Source organism: Periplaneta americana, chromosome 15, assembly GCF_040183065.1.
Source record: "Periplaneta americana isolate PAMFEO1 chromosome 15, P.americana_PAMFEO1_priV1, whole genome shotgun sequence".
NCBI classification, from domain to species: domain Eukaryota; kingdom Metazoa; phylum Arthropoda; class Insecta; order Blattodea; family Blattidae; genus Periplaneta; species Periplaneta americana.
The window spans coordinates 62,956,257-62,971,392 of record NC_091131.1 but is presented as its reverse complement, the minus strand read 5'-3'; the positions used below and the strand labels follow the sequence as shown (position 1 = coordinate 62,971,392).

General features: G+C 34.6%; 1 protein-coding gene across 7 annotated transcripts in view; it reads left to right on the top strand.

Annotated features, from left to right (window-relative positions):
* LOC138715019 (thrombospondin type-1 domain-containing protein 7B-like) overlaps positions 1 to 15,136 on the top strand; it is a 776,776-nt gene that overhangs the window by 700,607 nt on the left and 61,033 nt on the right. For all 7 annotated transcript variants that reach the window (XM_069847417.1, XM_069847416.1, XM_069847411.1 and 4 more), the window contains 5 exons: positions 1,918 to 2,048; positions 3,830 to 3,978; positions 5,988 to 6,204; positions 8,385 to 8,564; positions 13,203 to 13,475. In XM_069847417.1, coding sequence (XP_069703518.1) covers positions 1,918 to 2,048; positions 3,830 to 3,978; positions 5,988 to 6,204; positions 8,385 to 8,564; positions 13,203 to 13,475 — 950 coding nt within the window. The remainder of the gene's footprint in view (positions 1 to 1,917; positions 2,049 to 3,829; positions 3,979 to 5,987; positions 6,205 to 8,384; positions 8,565 to 13,202; positions 13,476 to 15,136) is intronic.

The following is a 15,136-nucleotide window of genomic DNA, read 5'->3' as shown; positions in this document are numbered from 1 at the left end:
TTGTAACGTCTCTTCATAAGTGAAGGATATGACGACAAAATGCTATTTTCCATTGCATAACCTCAATATCATTAAAAAATTGCAAAATTTTGATCGACTTTACCCTCTTCTACGGTAATGTTATTGTTAAAATAATAATCAGTTATAAATCAGTCTTAATGACATATGACAATTAATGTAATCTTATAAACAGTTTGCATTAAATACCGGTACATTTGAAGGGTTCAGAACCATAGTGGGCCAAGCGCCATTTACTAAAACAATAGAAAACAAAGGTTAAAATGAAGTTATTGGCGTAATTCAATGGAAACATATAGCAAGTAATATAAAGTATGCACATTAAAACTCAATGATATCTCAATCTTCATTAAATTGTGGTAGTTACTTAACTTTAACCCTTGCTTTCTCCGTTTTTAATAAATGGCGCTTGGCCCACTATGGCTCTGAACCCTTCATTTATTGTTAACGTTTTCACCTAAAACGGCATCTTTAGACAAGTAGGCCTAATAGGTCTATTTGATATCATGTAAAAATTTTAAAATTGCATGAATGTACATTTGGGTTCACCAAGTATTTTGACTCATATTTTCCATTATTATTATCAATAACGATACTTTCTATTACAATGTGACATACAAACTTGAGTTATATACATCGTAACATCTATAAATATATTAATCAAAGTTGTTAAAATGTATACCACAGTGTTATGCCATGTAGCTTGGATTTTTTTAACTACACATATTTACTTGCATATTTAACGTCAATACAAGCTGGCAAAATAGCAATACAATTATACAATATTATATTATACTAAATTAATGCGAATTTATATCCATATTAATTTTAAAAGTCAAAGTGTACGTCGTAATTACCATAACTGAACAAATCTATGCTCACTTGAAGGTACTTTATATGTTTTAACATGATTTCTATGAATTTTATGTATTATGGCCATTTATGTGTAATACAATGTACTTTAATTTATATAACTCCATCATACACATTGTAAATCTTATGTAAAAATTGATTTATAATTTATTATTATTTTATCACTGGCTTATCCGATGGTTTAAAATGAATTGAAAACTTATAATGAAGTAAAATATAGAGTAAAGTATTCCTGTACATTCTGTTGGAATGTTCAGGAGACAAGGAAGTAGAGTTCCTATGCTTTCTGAGTGTTGGCACCACAAGAGAGCGATGTTGTGAGCACTATGTTGAGGCCATCTTTACACCCGGGAAAAATACGCCCTTAATTTGGAGGAGACTGAGTAAACCCTAGAGCCGTTCTAGAAGTTTGACGAGATGAAAAATTCCATCTTCACCCAGAATTGAATGTGCGCTCTTCTGATCTGTAGTTTTTTCTATCATTGGAGCAAATTCGGTTTCCAATAATACTGACCTACAATGAAGTAGGTCTATTGTTTCCATATTGTCTATAAAATATGAATAGCATGTGTGAAGATAAAAATTATTTATATCTTTCACATATTAAGTTGTCGGTTATAATATTTTGCTACGTAGCTACTTACATTTAATTTAGAAATGTCTGTCCTCAAGTCTGTATCTGAACTGTACAATAACACATTTTGAAAATGGCAATTCAAAGATAATTGAAGATTCCTGACATAAATTCTTTACTCTATATTTATAGTAACAGTTTTATATCTGTATTACAGTTTAACGTAGTAAACATTGAAATTGAAATAGAATAAATTAGACGTATATGTTCAAATGTTTATTTACAGTTCTTACTAAAAATACAACCTTTCAAAAGCACTGAAAAAGTGCATTTTTGTATATGAATGGCATTAGCTGCAGTCTGGTAAGCACATATCTCAGAGCTTGGAAATAAGATACTCACTGTGCTATAGTAGTAAATTCCATTCAGGGGAGTGCTGTTTTACTTCTCAGGTACTGCGAGGCGACAGGAGAGAGCAAGCCATCAGCATCTGAGAAGTGGTGCTATGTGGACTGCCCCGTGGACTGTGAGGTGACACAGTGGAGCTCCTGGAATCAGTCCACATGCCGCTGCGGTCCCACAGGTACACAGATAGTACTAGTTAAACCCTTACTGAAATGGTCTCTATTTCTTCTGCATACGTTAAAATTAGGATGAAATGACTCTTATAAATTTATAATAAATTCCGTTACGTTAAAATTAGGATGAAATGGCTTTCATAATTTAAAATAAATTCCTTTTACGTTAAAAGTAGGATGAAATAGCTTTTATGAATTAATAATAAATTCCGTTACTTTGAAATTAGGATGAAATAACTTTTATAATTCAATAATAAATTCTGTTACGTAAAAAATAAGATAAAATAGCTTTTGTAAATTAATAATTAGGATGAAATAGCTTCTATAAATTAATAATAAATTCCGTTACTTTGAAATTAGGATGAAATAACTTTTATAATTCAATAATAAATTATGTTACGTAAAAAATAAGATAAAATAGCTTTTGTAAATTAATAATTAGGATGAAATAGCTTTTATGAATTAATAATAAATTCCGTTACTTTGAAATTAGGATGAAATAACTTTTATAATTCAATAATAAATTCTGTTACAAAAAAATAAGATAAAATAGCTTTTGTAAATTAATAATTAGGATGAAATAGCTTTTATAAATTAATAATAAATTCCATTACTTTAAAATTAGAAAGAAATAGCTTTTATAAATTAATAATAAATTCCGTTACTTTAAAATTAGAAAGAAATAGCTTTCATAAATTAATAATAAATTCCGTTACTTTAAAATTAGAAAGAAATAGCTTTTATAAATTAACAATAAATTCTGTTACGTTAAAATTGGAATGAAATTACTTTTGTAAATTAATAATAAATTCTGTTACGTTAAAATTACGAAGAAATAGCTTTTATAAATTAATAAAAAATTCCGTTACGTTTGGGATGAAATTACTTTTATAAATTAATAATAAATTCTGTTACGTTAAGATTAGGAAGAAATAGCTTTTATAAATTAATAATAAATTCCGTTACGTTAAAATTGGGATGAAAAAATTACCTTTATTAATTAATAATAAATTATGTTACGTAAAAATTAGGAAAAATAGCTTTTATATATTAATAATAAATTCCGTTACGTTAAAATTAGGATAAAATTACTTTTATAATTTAATAATAAATTCCATTACGTTAAAATTAGGATGAAATAATTCTTATGAATTGATAATAAATTCCATTACGTTAAAATTAGGAAGAAATAGCTTTTATAAATTAATAATAAATTCCGCTACGTTAAAATTGGGACGAAATTACTTTTATATTTTAGTAATAAATTCCGTTACGTTAAAATTGGAATGAAGTAACTCTTATAAATTAATAATAAATTCCGTTACATGAAAATTAGAATGAAGTAACTCTTATAAATTAATAATAAATTCCGTTACGTTAAAATTAGGAAGAAATAGTTTCTATAAATTAATAATAAATTCCGTTGCGTTAAAATTAGAATGAAATTACTTTTATAAATTAATAATCAATTCTGTTACGTCAAAATTAGGACGAAATAGCTTTTATAAATTAATAATAAATTCCATTACGTTAAAATTAGGAAGAAATAGTTTCTATAAATTAATAATAAATTCCGTCACGTTAAAATTAGGATGAAATTACTTTTATAAATTAATAATAAATTCCTGCGCAATGCCAGATTTGCTAGTTAATGACTTAACAGGACGAGAAATTGTTCTGCCTTTCTCTGACTTGGCATTTCTCTTTTATTCTTCACAAATGTCGCAGCATCTATAACATTCTAACTATAGTCCTCTTAATGATGAGAATTTGTTGGTCATTATAGGGGACGTGATGGTAAGGGAGCGCCATATTGTGACGCAACCAAGTGAGAGAGGGCGCCCCTGTCCGCAACCTCTGATCCAGCACAAGCCGTGTCCTGCAGCTCCCTGCTACACCTGGCATCGTGGAGCGTGGGGACCTTGCGACCTGCAGGTGAGGCATGAGCCTGCATGCTGGAGAACTTCTAGAGTATGAAATAACTACTGAAGCTTTCCTGGTGACGTGACAATTCGAAATTTTCTCGGGCTTCCAGCCAGGTCATAAGTTGGTGATCCACCGACGTTTCGAGGATGTTCATCTTCCTCATCTTCAGGGTTATCATTTAACCCTGAAGATGAGGAAGATGAATATGTTTGTTATATTCGAGTTCCTTTTCTGTAATCCTGAATGATGTTTCGTCTAATATAGGTTGCATTGTTTTACTTTCTCGTAGGAAGTACGAAGAGAAGGTATTATTTGATGCAAAAGTATATTCCGATATTTTCATAGATTTAAATGTTTTTTTAATCCTTAATAGTGCAAAAATTAGTTTTGAATATGGTATCTTATATTCTTAAAAACTGATGTATGAAAGGTCTGCAATAAGGTATTAAGGGGTGTAGTTGTGAATGTTATGTTAGTGATTATGTTAGTAGGCCCTACTAATATTATTTCCATGAAGTAATTATTGTTGATCAAGTTTATTATAAAGATGCGTTAAATTAGTGAAGGCGAAAGTATAATTGTGAAGAGGAGACAAATTAGTGGAGATTAGAAGTAGTATAGATTCCATGGATATAGTCAATGGGAGTAAGAGTGTCAAAGTGTGTGAAGTGTTAAATAAAGACAAGTGAACATGGTATTATTTGTAAGGACAAGGGTGAAGGACCATAAATGCAATTACAGTTATTTTGCAGCGAACAGAATATAAAAATAACATTAGTAGAGGAGAAGAAGTGATGCAAGGAAGATACTGAAAAGAAATTATAAAACCTTTTCGGGCACGTTTAACACTTTATTTAGGCTTGGGCGTAGGTGAAAGGTAAAAAATAATTTTATTACTATGGGAATTAATATGGAAAATAAAATTATGGATATATGAATGCATTTATTAACTTCTAATAATTTTTAATGTAAAACTGTAAAGATCATAAATTAAAGTTGTCAATAACATTTATATAGAAGTCGTTAAAATAATTCGCAGTAGATTTTGGAGCCTCTTTTTCTTTTTTTTTTTTTTTTTTGTAATTATTGATTTTAATTTAAGAAACATTTTCATTCTTTGGATATCAAAAAGTTTCATTTTAATAGTATTTCAAATAGTTTTGATCTTATTATCTAAATATTGTATTTTTATTCATATATATTCTTTTTGCCTTTTTTATAACTTTTGGTAAAATTATACAGTAGTTAAGAATATGAGGATCATTGCTGTTCCTACTCATTTCATACAGATTCCTTTTTGTAACACAAGTTTTTACTTTTGAATCTTTTCAAAATCTTGACTGGAAAACATCCATTGAAATAATTCGTAAATTATATATACCCATGCTATTCTTTGGTCGGCGGGAAAAGGCACATAGGTAAAAAAAATCGATTTTTCTGTTGTACCTAATCATATAAGTCTAGTATTTTTTCTAATTTTTGAAATAATAAAATTTGTTGTATTTTAAATTGAAAATGGTCTTACTTTAACCAACATACATGAATTCCATTATTATACTTATATTCAGTTATGAGTAAATTAAAAAGAAAGTCTCTCCTGAAAATTATTATTTTTTACTTATATGCCTTTTCCCGCCGACCAAAGAATATAAACAGAGAGAGTTCCTATGCAGACCGGTCCCAGGTAGTAATTTTCCGTCGGTTTAATGACGACGATAGTGCAGAGCGCCTGTCCCTAGGAAACTAAGCGGTAAGGGTGGAGTGAGACCAATCTGTGTAAGGAAGCGTGCATGGACCTGTCCATATACCGGCGTCTGATTCTCACCGCCTGACCACAGATTTTGAACTATTAATAGGTATCATGATCTTTACCGTGAAAGTATCAAAATGAAATAAGATTTATTATGTTGACAATCTAATATTCTGTTATAAGTGAAAATTATTTACTTTTGCTTATTTGCGTAAAAATCTTAAAATGAACTGTTCGCTACATCACAATATCTTAATTTTTTTCTCAGGGTGCTTGGTGTGGCCACGGCATAATGAAACGCAATGTGACTTGTCTGCGGGGGGGCGCCACTCAAGTAGAGGCTCATCTGTGCCAGGCAGCCGCTGCGTACGCTGTGGACCTGAAGGAGCAGGAGAGGTGCTATGCCCCCTGCAGGGGCGACTGCCGTGTGTCAGAATGGAGCCACTGGTCGCACTGCCATCGTAACTGCCAGGCAGCTGACGTGGGTTAGTTATGATTTTGTAGTTAAACCAATTGCTACAAAATAACAGGACGTAAATGAACATTGTTGTAAAACCGAGACTACCAACAATGGTAACTAGCAACAATGTTTACAAACAGTAACCATTTTGTCTGTGGATTTCCTTCTGTCCTAGTATTGTAATCGTCAAATCAGTAATCTCAGTTTTACAGCCAACCCATCAATTAGAATAATAGTGGTGCCAAATCTAGTGAATCGTGTAGGGCCATTTCTCAGGATCTATGGCAAGCGATCGGTTCAAAGATGTTGTTTACGTTATTAGATCACCTAAAGTGTTATAGTGTTTTAGGTACTTTTAGTTAAAGTGATATGTGTTTATAGCATATTGAAAGGGCGTAATTCGAATTACAGCGTTTATCGTAAAATGGCTATATGCATTCTTTGGCGGCGTTTCTACCAACCACCAAAATATGCCTCTACTCCCAATAAATTGTAATAGAGAGGTATTATTGAATTGCGTCCGTCTTCCATCTCGAGGAGCGGCGAAGGTAACTGCAAGGATGTTCTCGTTGTCTGACGAATGTTCTGATCTATCCTATCTTTTGCCTAATGGAAGCGAATATAACTTAACGTTTCAGATGTTGAAAGTATCAGTGAAGATGGATTACAAACGGAAAGGTAGAAAACGAAAACGGTTTAACAAACTATGAAAGAATAATCTAGCAAGCGACGACGAAATTACGGCAAAGCTTACACAAGTAGATCAGGAAAATGTGAAAGAAATAAGACTATTACTATTTATTTTTGTCAATGGAGAATGAATATAAGGTAGCCTACTAATAATATAGGCGTATGCAGTGCTATCAAATATTAGATTCAGGCTATTTATAGCAGTCAGTCATTTAGGAACGATCATATTTCTGACAAGTTAGCAGCAAAACACTTTAAGCCAGTTGCTGCCAGAAGAAATATGACATGTCTACAGAGGAACAAGCCATTTTCCGTTGAGGATTTTGAGAAACTGGAATCAAAAACCAACAGGATACATTTCTCAAGGGCTATTTGGTGAGGAGGACCATTAAGCAACGTCAAACAACTGCAAAACCACAGCACCGAGAAAAGGGGGTCAGTGGTCCAGAGCATGCTTACTGGTTCATGGTTAGCAAGCAGTGCACCAGTTACAAGCACAATTCCGAAGAATGCATATATTTCCTCACGAAATGTAGGAACCCTCTGCCGTTTTCCCTTACTCAGATTTTCAAGGTTCCTTTTTTCCGGACAGCAATTCCCCTTATTGATTTGAATATAAGACTATTATGTCCACTATTTCATCGTCAAGGAATAGCTTGAAAATACAGTAGTTTCAATATTTTCTGTGCTTACATTTGCAGTTGGGCCACTTTTTACACTCACAATATTGGCACGGTTTCTTCGTGTTGGTCGGTAGGGAAATTTTTTCCACTTTTCTCCACTAATACTAAAACATGAAGAATCGTCTTCTCCAGAATCTTCTGTAGATGGGAGTAGAGGCATATTTTGGTGGTTGGTAGAAACGTCGCCAAAGAATGCATATAGCCATTTTACGGATAAACGCTGTAATTAGAATTACGCCCTTCTTCCGGCCAACCCATATATTAGAATAATAGTGGTGCCAAATCTAGGGAATCGTGTAGGATCATTTTCAAAAAAACTGCAAATAATGTCCATGGCTTGTCAATATCGATACTAACCCCTTGTTTGTATTAATAGGTATGTTGTAAAATTCTTCTGTATATATTTCAACTAGACTGTGACTATATATTAACATCTTGTATAGTGCTGTTAAGATTATTTTGACATGTTCCATATTCTAGCTGTGAAGCGATGTACGAATATAATACAATACCATATAATACAATACCATACCAATTAACCAGATTCTGACTAGCTAATCACTTCAGCAGAAGAACTAAGAAGTAAATAAATATGCAATAGGTATTGCCTTACAGATGCATGAAACTTACAATCTACGTTACTGCATCAGATTCCTTCACTTTTCACCTCATTTAGTCTTTCATGGATCTTCATGTTCATCTTGTTCTCAAATAACGTTAATGTCTACTCCTGATTCTAGGTGAGGGATTGAGTTATGAAATAAGAGAAATGTAATGTTTTTATGCTGTACTTCCTGTGGATTTTATTGTCCTTGTACTAAACAACTTGCAGGCGGCTACCAGACAAGATCGCGTGCAGTGCTGAGGCCCCCTACGCCTGGTGGGGAGCCCTGCCCCACAGCTCTCTGGGAGACACGGCCCTGCTTCACGGGCCCCTGCCTCACCTTCGGCTGGGTGATGGGCGAAGATGGGCAAATCACATGTCAAAGATCAGACGGGGTCATAGTTGTAGGTGAGTAGCATAGCATCATGTGATGACCATACTTCTATTAAAATTACGTAGAACTTGATAACGTAAGGCAGCATTGTTAAATAGCGAAGCGCACTATGTTAACATTTAGTTGTCTGAATTCAATACAGATGTCACTGTGAACATTTATGCAATATGGTCGACGGAAAGGACTTCCATTTCTATCTTTATTTTAGACTAAAGTATTTATTTATTTACTCCTACACCTCACCAACTCCCCAAAACGGAAAAGACAAATTGACTAAATCAGAGGTTCTTAACATATGGGTCGCGACCCAAATAAGGGTCACCGAAAAAAATAAAATTAAATAAATGTTAATTAAAGTACTTGGAATTATAATTATAATTTATAATTATTGCTTATTATTAAATATTACAACTCTCCATTAATAAATAATTGCTACACTTATTTAATTGTTTTTATCACAATAGCACTGTTTAACTTCAAAATAGGCCTATGGGTGGCGCAAGTTTATCGCCCAGTTAACTTTGGGTCTTGGCCAAAAAAGGTTAAGAACCCCTGGTCTAGATGATGATGATGATGATGATGATGATTATTATTATTATTATTATTATTATTATCATTATCATCATCATCATTATTATTATTACGTTATTATTATTGTGATTTTCTACTGACTAATCTCAATGTCAACCAGTCGCAAAAATTACAACGTGTTTATAATTCTTGTGTTCGCTTCGTCTGCGATGTCCGTCGCGCTGACCACATTACCCCCATCCTTCCAAACTCTAAACTGGCTACGGCTTAACGAACGTAGAAATTTTCATTCTCTTGTTCTCCTTTTCCAAGTCCTTCACACTTCTACACCTACCTACCTTGCCTCCCGTTTCAGTTACCTGTCATCATATCATAATCTCTTCACACGCACGTAAAATAGCCGCATACTAGCCATACCAACACATAAAACATCATCGTATTCATCATCATACACAATCTTGTTCTCGCGCTTGTGGAATACCCTACCCAGTGACATCAGAGACTGTCGGAATTTAGTAGCGTTCAAAAGCAAGCTTATTAAGCATTTTCTTACTGCGTAGAGTAGGTTTAATTTTTACTTAATTAATAAAAAAAAATGTTTCTCTCTTCTTAACTATTACAATAAACTGTCTAGCTTTTATTAATCAGTTAATCTTTTAGTACTTTGATTTTTATAGTATTTGTAAATTTAATATTAATTGTAATTGTATTCTTAATATTGTAGTTGTAATCTCCTGGTAGAAAGGAAGAGAAGGCCTGATGACCTTGTCTCTACCAGGTTAAATAAATAAATATATGATGATGATGATGATGATGATGATGATGATGATGATGATGATGATGATGATGATGATAATGATGCCGCCTGTAATAGTTAACAAATCTAATAATCTGACATTTTAGATTAGCAAAATCTTACACACAAAATATATATCAATGTACAGAGTTTCTGACTTAAGCAGTTCACTTTTGCTTAGGCAGCCCAAATAACAGTCGAGACATGTGGGAGGTATTTAATGGTTTCATAGGCGGAATCAGGAGTGGGTATTACGTTCACTGACATCATCAAGTGAATGTTACTAATTTTAATCTTCGTATGATAAATTAATGTTAAACACGTGCTGTGAATATGTTATGTTCATTATTTATTTTCTTTCTCCTTTCCAACGTTTATTCTAGTCTTGGATAATTATAATGTTTTATCAAGTAATTTTCTCTCCTTATAGTTCCTGTAACAGCATTTTCTTAATGCGCAGGTTATATCCAACTTAATTTATTTGTTTTATTTTATTCTGAATAAGCAACGTATCTTTAAGGAACAGACAGCGCAGAATTTTAACACAATTTATTAATTTATTTCAATATATTTTCAATATGTCACGCCTAGTGATACTGCCATGAGAACGTCAAAACCTGGGTAAACCAAGAAAGAAATTGGATTCAGACTGTGACAGATCATATGGTCTAAAGGTAAGCGTTCACTACATCGTATCGCACTCATCGGACGAATCGCACGGGTCGGAAAAAGACTATTTTTGCTGTAATTGTTATGTAACCGCGTTCACTACATCGTATCGCCCGCATCGGCTCTCGGCAAATCCGTCCACGTTTCTCGAATGAGCAACTTTTCCGATGCGTACGATCATGGCCTTCTTTAATAAATCAATTGCAATTGCTCAACTATTACTGTTATGTTGTGCCATGTTCAGTGTCGAGCCAAAATGGCAGACGGAAAACTTATTTTGCTTCTAGAAAATTGCGAAGATTTATATAATTTGAGGCGTTCCTATTACAGTAATCAAGTCGTTTCTTACATATATATTATGTAACCAATATCTCTTTCGTTTCTTACTCTTCAATTAAGACGTATGAAGCAATTACAAATTCTTATTCGCTAACATTCATAATTAATAGACCTAACCTCAGTCTTCTCTGTTTTCAGCAATGTTAATATCGTACGACGTCATGTTTTAAACAGCAGATAGGGAATCCCATGAGACGATGAGATAGATCTGTTACAGTGAACGCACTGCACTTAAAATATTCGTTGCGTGCGATTCGTACGAGGAGTGCGATACAATGTAGTGAACGCTTACCTTAAGACATACGAGGTCGATAACAATCCGCATGAAGTTGGATGATATCGACGTTGTTTGCTCGCTGGAGCATCTTCTTACATGTTTCTTCTATGTCACATTTGGCTAACTTGATAGAGATTGGATAAGAAAATAGTTTATGTTGAAATTTGAACTGAATGCATCCAAAAATTAGCTTGGAAATTGACTGTTGAATTTCTCGTTATTGTAACTCACAAAAAACTTTAAGTGTGCGTCATAAATATACAGATATTTTCTTTTGAAAAGTGAATAAGCAAATATATACTTCTGTATGAAGAATAATGTAAATAATATATTTTTAGCTTTGTTATAATCCATGGACCAGAAGTGTTATTTGGGGGGGGGGGGCTTTGTAAAATATGGTATGGGGCTATTCTGAAACGAAAGATTTGGCTACTTCGACAAATAACATAGCCTTAAAAAGTGTAGTATAGCATTTTAATGTAATATGTTGGCAGTTAGTTCCCTCAAGCTCATAATATTGACACAGTTTATAGGGATAACATCATCAAAATATTACTTCGATGTAGAGTTTGCACTGCGAGGAGGACAAAATTAAATTTGCTTTCGACATTGAAGTGCCTAATTTGCAGTCACGTAAAGAAGTATGGTTATTTCAAGTAAAGTTAAGAGTTATTATATTTCAAGCAAAGTTAAGCGCTATTATGTTTATCTATAATTTTACTTTATGTACCAATACATCTGTTTAACTCCAAATTTTGTTTTAATATTTGTAAACAAAATTTTGTAAGAAAACGTTTTGTAAAAATGGCTTTTTCTTTGGTTTCATTATTACTGCAAACAGAAAACACTTACTTGTATATCAAGTTAATCAGAATAAAATAATCTATGAGAAAACAATTTCAGAATAGCCCCGGCTGTGTCAACAAGCATTCCGTATTTAAAAACAATGTAGTTTCAGAATAGCCCCAATCACGGGACGAGTTTGTGTGCACTCGATGTGGATTTCTGGCGACTTGTCAGTCCACTCGAGATATGTGGATATAAAGGGAAAAATTTAGACGGTGTCGGGTGAAGTTCCTGGGTAGTTCAGTTGGTACAGCGTTGGCGCGCTCAGCCAAAAGTCCCGGGATCGATACCTGGCCCTGGAACAATTTTTTCCCTTGAAATTGTTTAAAATTGTGTTTAACTTTCTCGTTTAAAATTTCTGAAAGAATAACTCCCTGAAATCAATTATATTACTTACGGTTCAAACTGTATATAGTATTTTATAGATTATCCTTTGTCAACTACATTCTACTGTCACAAAACTATACTAATAGTCTCCCATGTTATGGGTAAGGTTGTGAAATTTGCTTGCGATCTGCATTGTTAAGGGCGGCAAATAATCTCTAGCACGCAGGCGTGTAACAGCCCAAAACCAGCTCTGATTATTATTATTATTATTACTATCTTCTTCTTCTTCTGCCTGACAAGTGTTAGGCCACAAAAGGCCTGTTACGGTCTCACATAAAATTTTCACGCCATCTCTTAGCAGGACGACCCACAGATCTTTGGCCATGTGGTACATAATTATAAATTTCCTTTGGGAGTCTACTATTACTCATTCTTTCAAGATGATGTTTCCAATTAGACTTATATTGAACAATGTAATCTAAAACTGGTTGAGTTTTTAGTTCTTTTAAAATTTCACAATTTCTTTTCAGATCCCATTTAGTATAGCCCGCTGTTCTTCGCATGAATCGCATTTCACAAGCCGTTATTCTGCTTTTATCTGCTTTCCTCAGTGTCCATGCTTCGCTGCCATAGCTGAGCATCGGTCGTGCTGTCTCCTGGATAGAAATCAGCTGAAAGGACTCTAAAATTATTATTATTATTATTATTATTATTATTATTATTATTATTATTATTATTATTATTATTATTGCCTTCACTTCAAATTTCCTTTCCTATCATTGCCATTGCCACTATCGTTTATGTCCACAAATGTCACAAGGTCTCAGAAGTCGTCAACAGAGTCAGAGTTACATTGCTTCCGCGCAGGTGGCTGTGAAGGCAAGCCAAAGCCGTGCACAGGGGATGATTGTGCCGGCGTGTTGCATGCTCGCTGTGACACACAGTTGGGTGTTTGCCTGTGCAAGCCGGGCTACGAGCCACAGTACGACCAGCACCGCCTGATACTCTGCTCCTCGGATGGACAAACGACATCAGATGACAGCTCTGTGCTGCACAGGCCTGGCGCCAGTGCCACTGACACACCATCACTGCAGGCTACCCCCTCCAAGGACGAGATACAATCCCGCTTCTACTACCCAAGTGAGTATTGTGATTAGGCCTAAACAGAAATATACGAGTAAAGTTTATTGATACACCGTCTCTCTGTTCATCTATTGTAATAGCATGGATAAATATATAATAGGATGCGAAACTGATGTCAGCACCATCTGACGGCAGGGGGCTCAAATAAGATGATCAGCGCCCGACGTCGTAGGTGGTGAACATTAGAACTACGTGTTGGGTACTTTACCCAGAGTTCTCTATTTATCCATTTGTTCGAGATGTTGCTCGAGAAGACATGATGGCAGCCAGAAACTTGCTACGAGTAATAAGTGGACATAAAGTGATATTACGTGTGTGTAAAGCAGTGTATTGTGACAGCTGCGTCGGGATTCGAACGCGCGTCCGACAGGGCTCACGGGAGACGAAACGTTGGTCGCTGCAGTGTGGCGCGACGTAAGGGGAACGACGGCACGCTGGGCCGTGGCAGAGAGGGGGAAGTAAAGCAGGTGCGATGTCGGGGAGAAATCCAGAGACGTTTCGGGAAGCACCGTCCTCTCGGCATCAGTAGATTGTTCGCGAAATCGTAGTTTCTGGAAACTATGGTTTAGTGATAAATAGGAGACGCGAAGAAGGAGCGAGCCTGTTCAGTTTTTGTCAGCAAGCCAGTCAGTCTTGTGTAGCGGTGAAGCCAGCTTCGAGACCGGAATTCGACTTGAGTGTGTGTCCGCAACTTGAGCAGCATCCAGGCGGAAGCAACGCAGTTGGGAGTCTTGAGTTCGAGTGCAGTGGACTGTCTCTGGAAGACTTGGGTTCGATATACTGTGAACTTGAGTGAATGAGCTAGAAGAACTAGCCAAGGCAACGAACTGTGAACTGAAAACTGACAGTTCTGTTTTGTAAATAGTGCTTTGTGAACATTAGTTAAGATTAGCAGTACATTGTTGTTCTCAATAATCCAAGTGAATTGCCATTGTCGTCTCTGGAGTACAATAACGAATACTGTGTTGCTGTGTGGAGTGGAAATCCCATTGTTGACGGGAGTGTTTAAATTCAATTATAGAAAGTGATTATTGTTGTGACAAATAAGTTACATTCTTGTTTTGAAATCAAAATCACAGTATGATAAACAGTGATGTTTTTGGACGTTGTAAAAATAGTGTTGTTGAATGTATTACAAAGCAATAGTAATATAATAAATTGAACTATCTAAGTAGTTTTTGCAGACTTTTCCATTGCGCTGTACACTAAATACCCAAAGAATACGATCCCAATTATCTAACCTTTTGCTTTATTTTTTATCTCTGTCTGATTATATTTTAATTGGGTAGTGTAAAATAGATCGTCTCTTTTATCTTCCTGTTAGCTCCGGTAAATATTTTATTTTAAATTGGGTTAATCTGAGAATAGTGACGAGAGTGGGAGGGAATACTTTCTGCATAATTTAACATTTTCGTCACCAGGTACGCTGCTAAATGCATGGAATAATTAGTTCTTAATTTCACTACTTGGTGCGCTGCTAGATGTAAGAAGTTCTCCACCGCCCCAACAGGTGGCAGCAAGATCAATATCTACATTAGCGCCTCTAGCATGTGTTAAGGGAAACTCAGTTTCGCATCCTATTATATATTTATCCATGGTATTAGTTTAACACGGCTGTCACAAGATTTCTTTATATTCACTGATACTTTATGTTTATC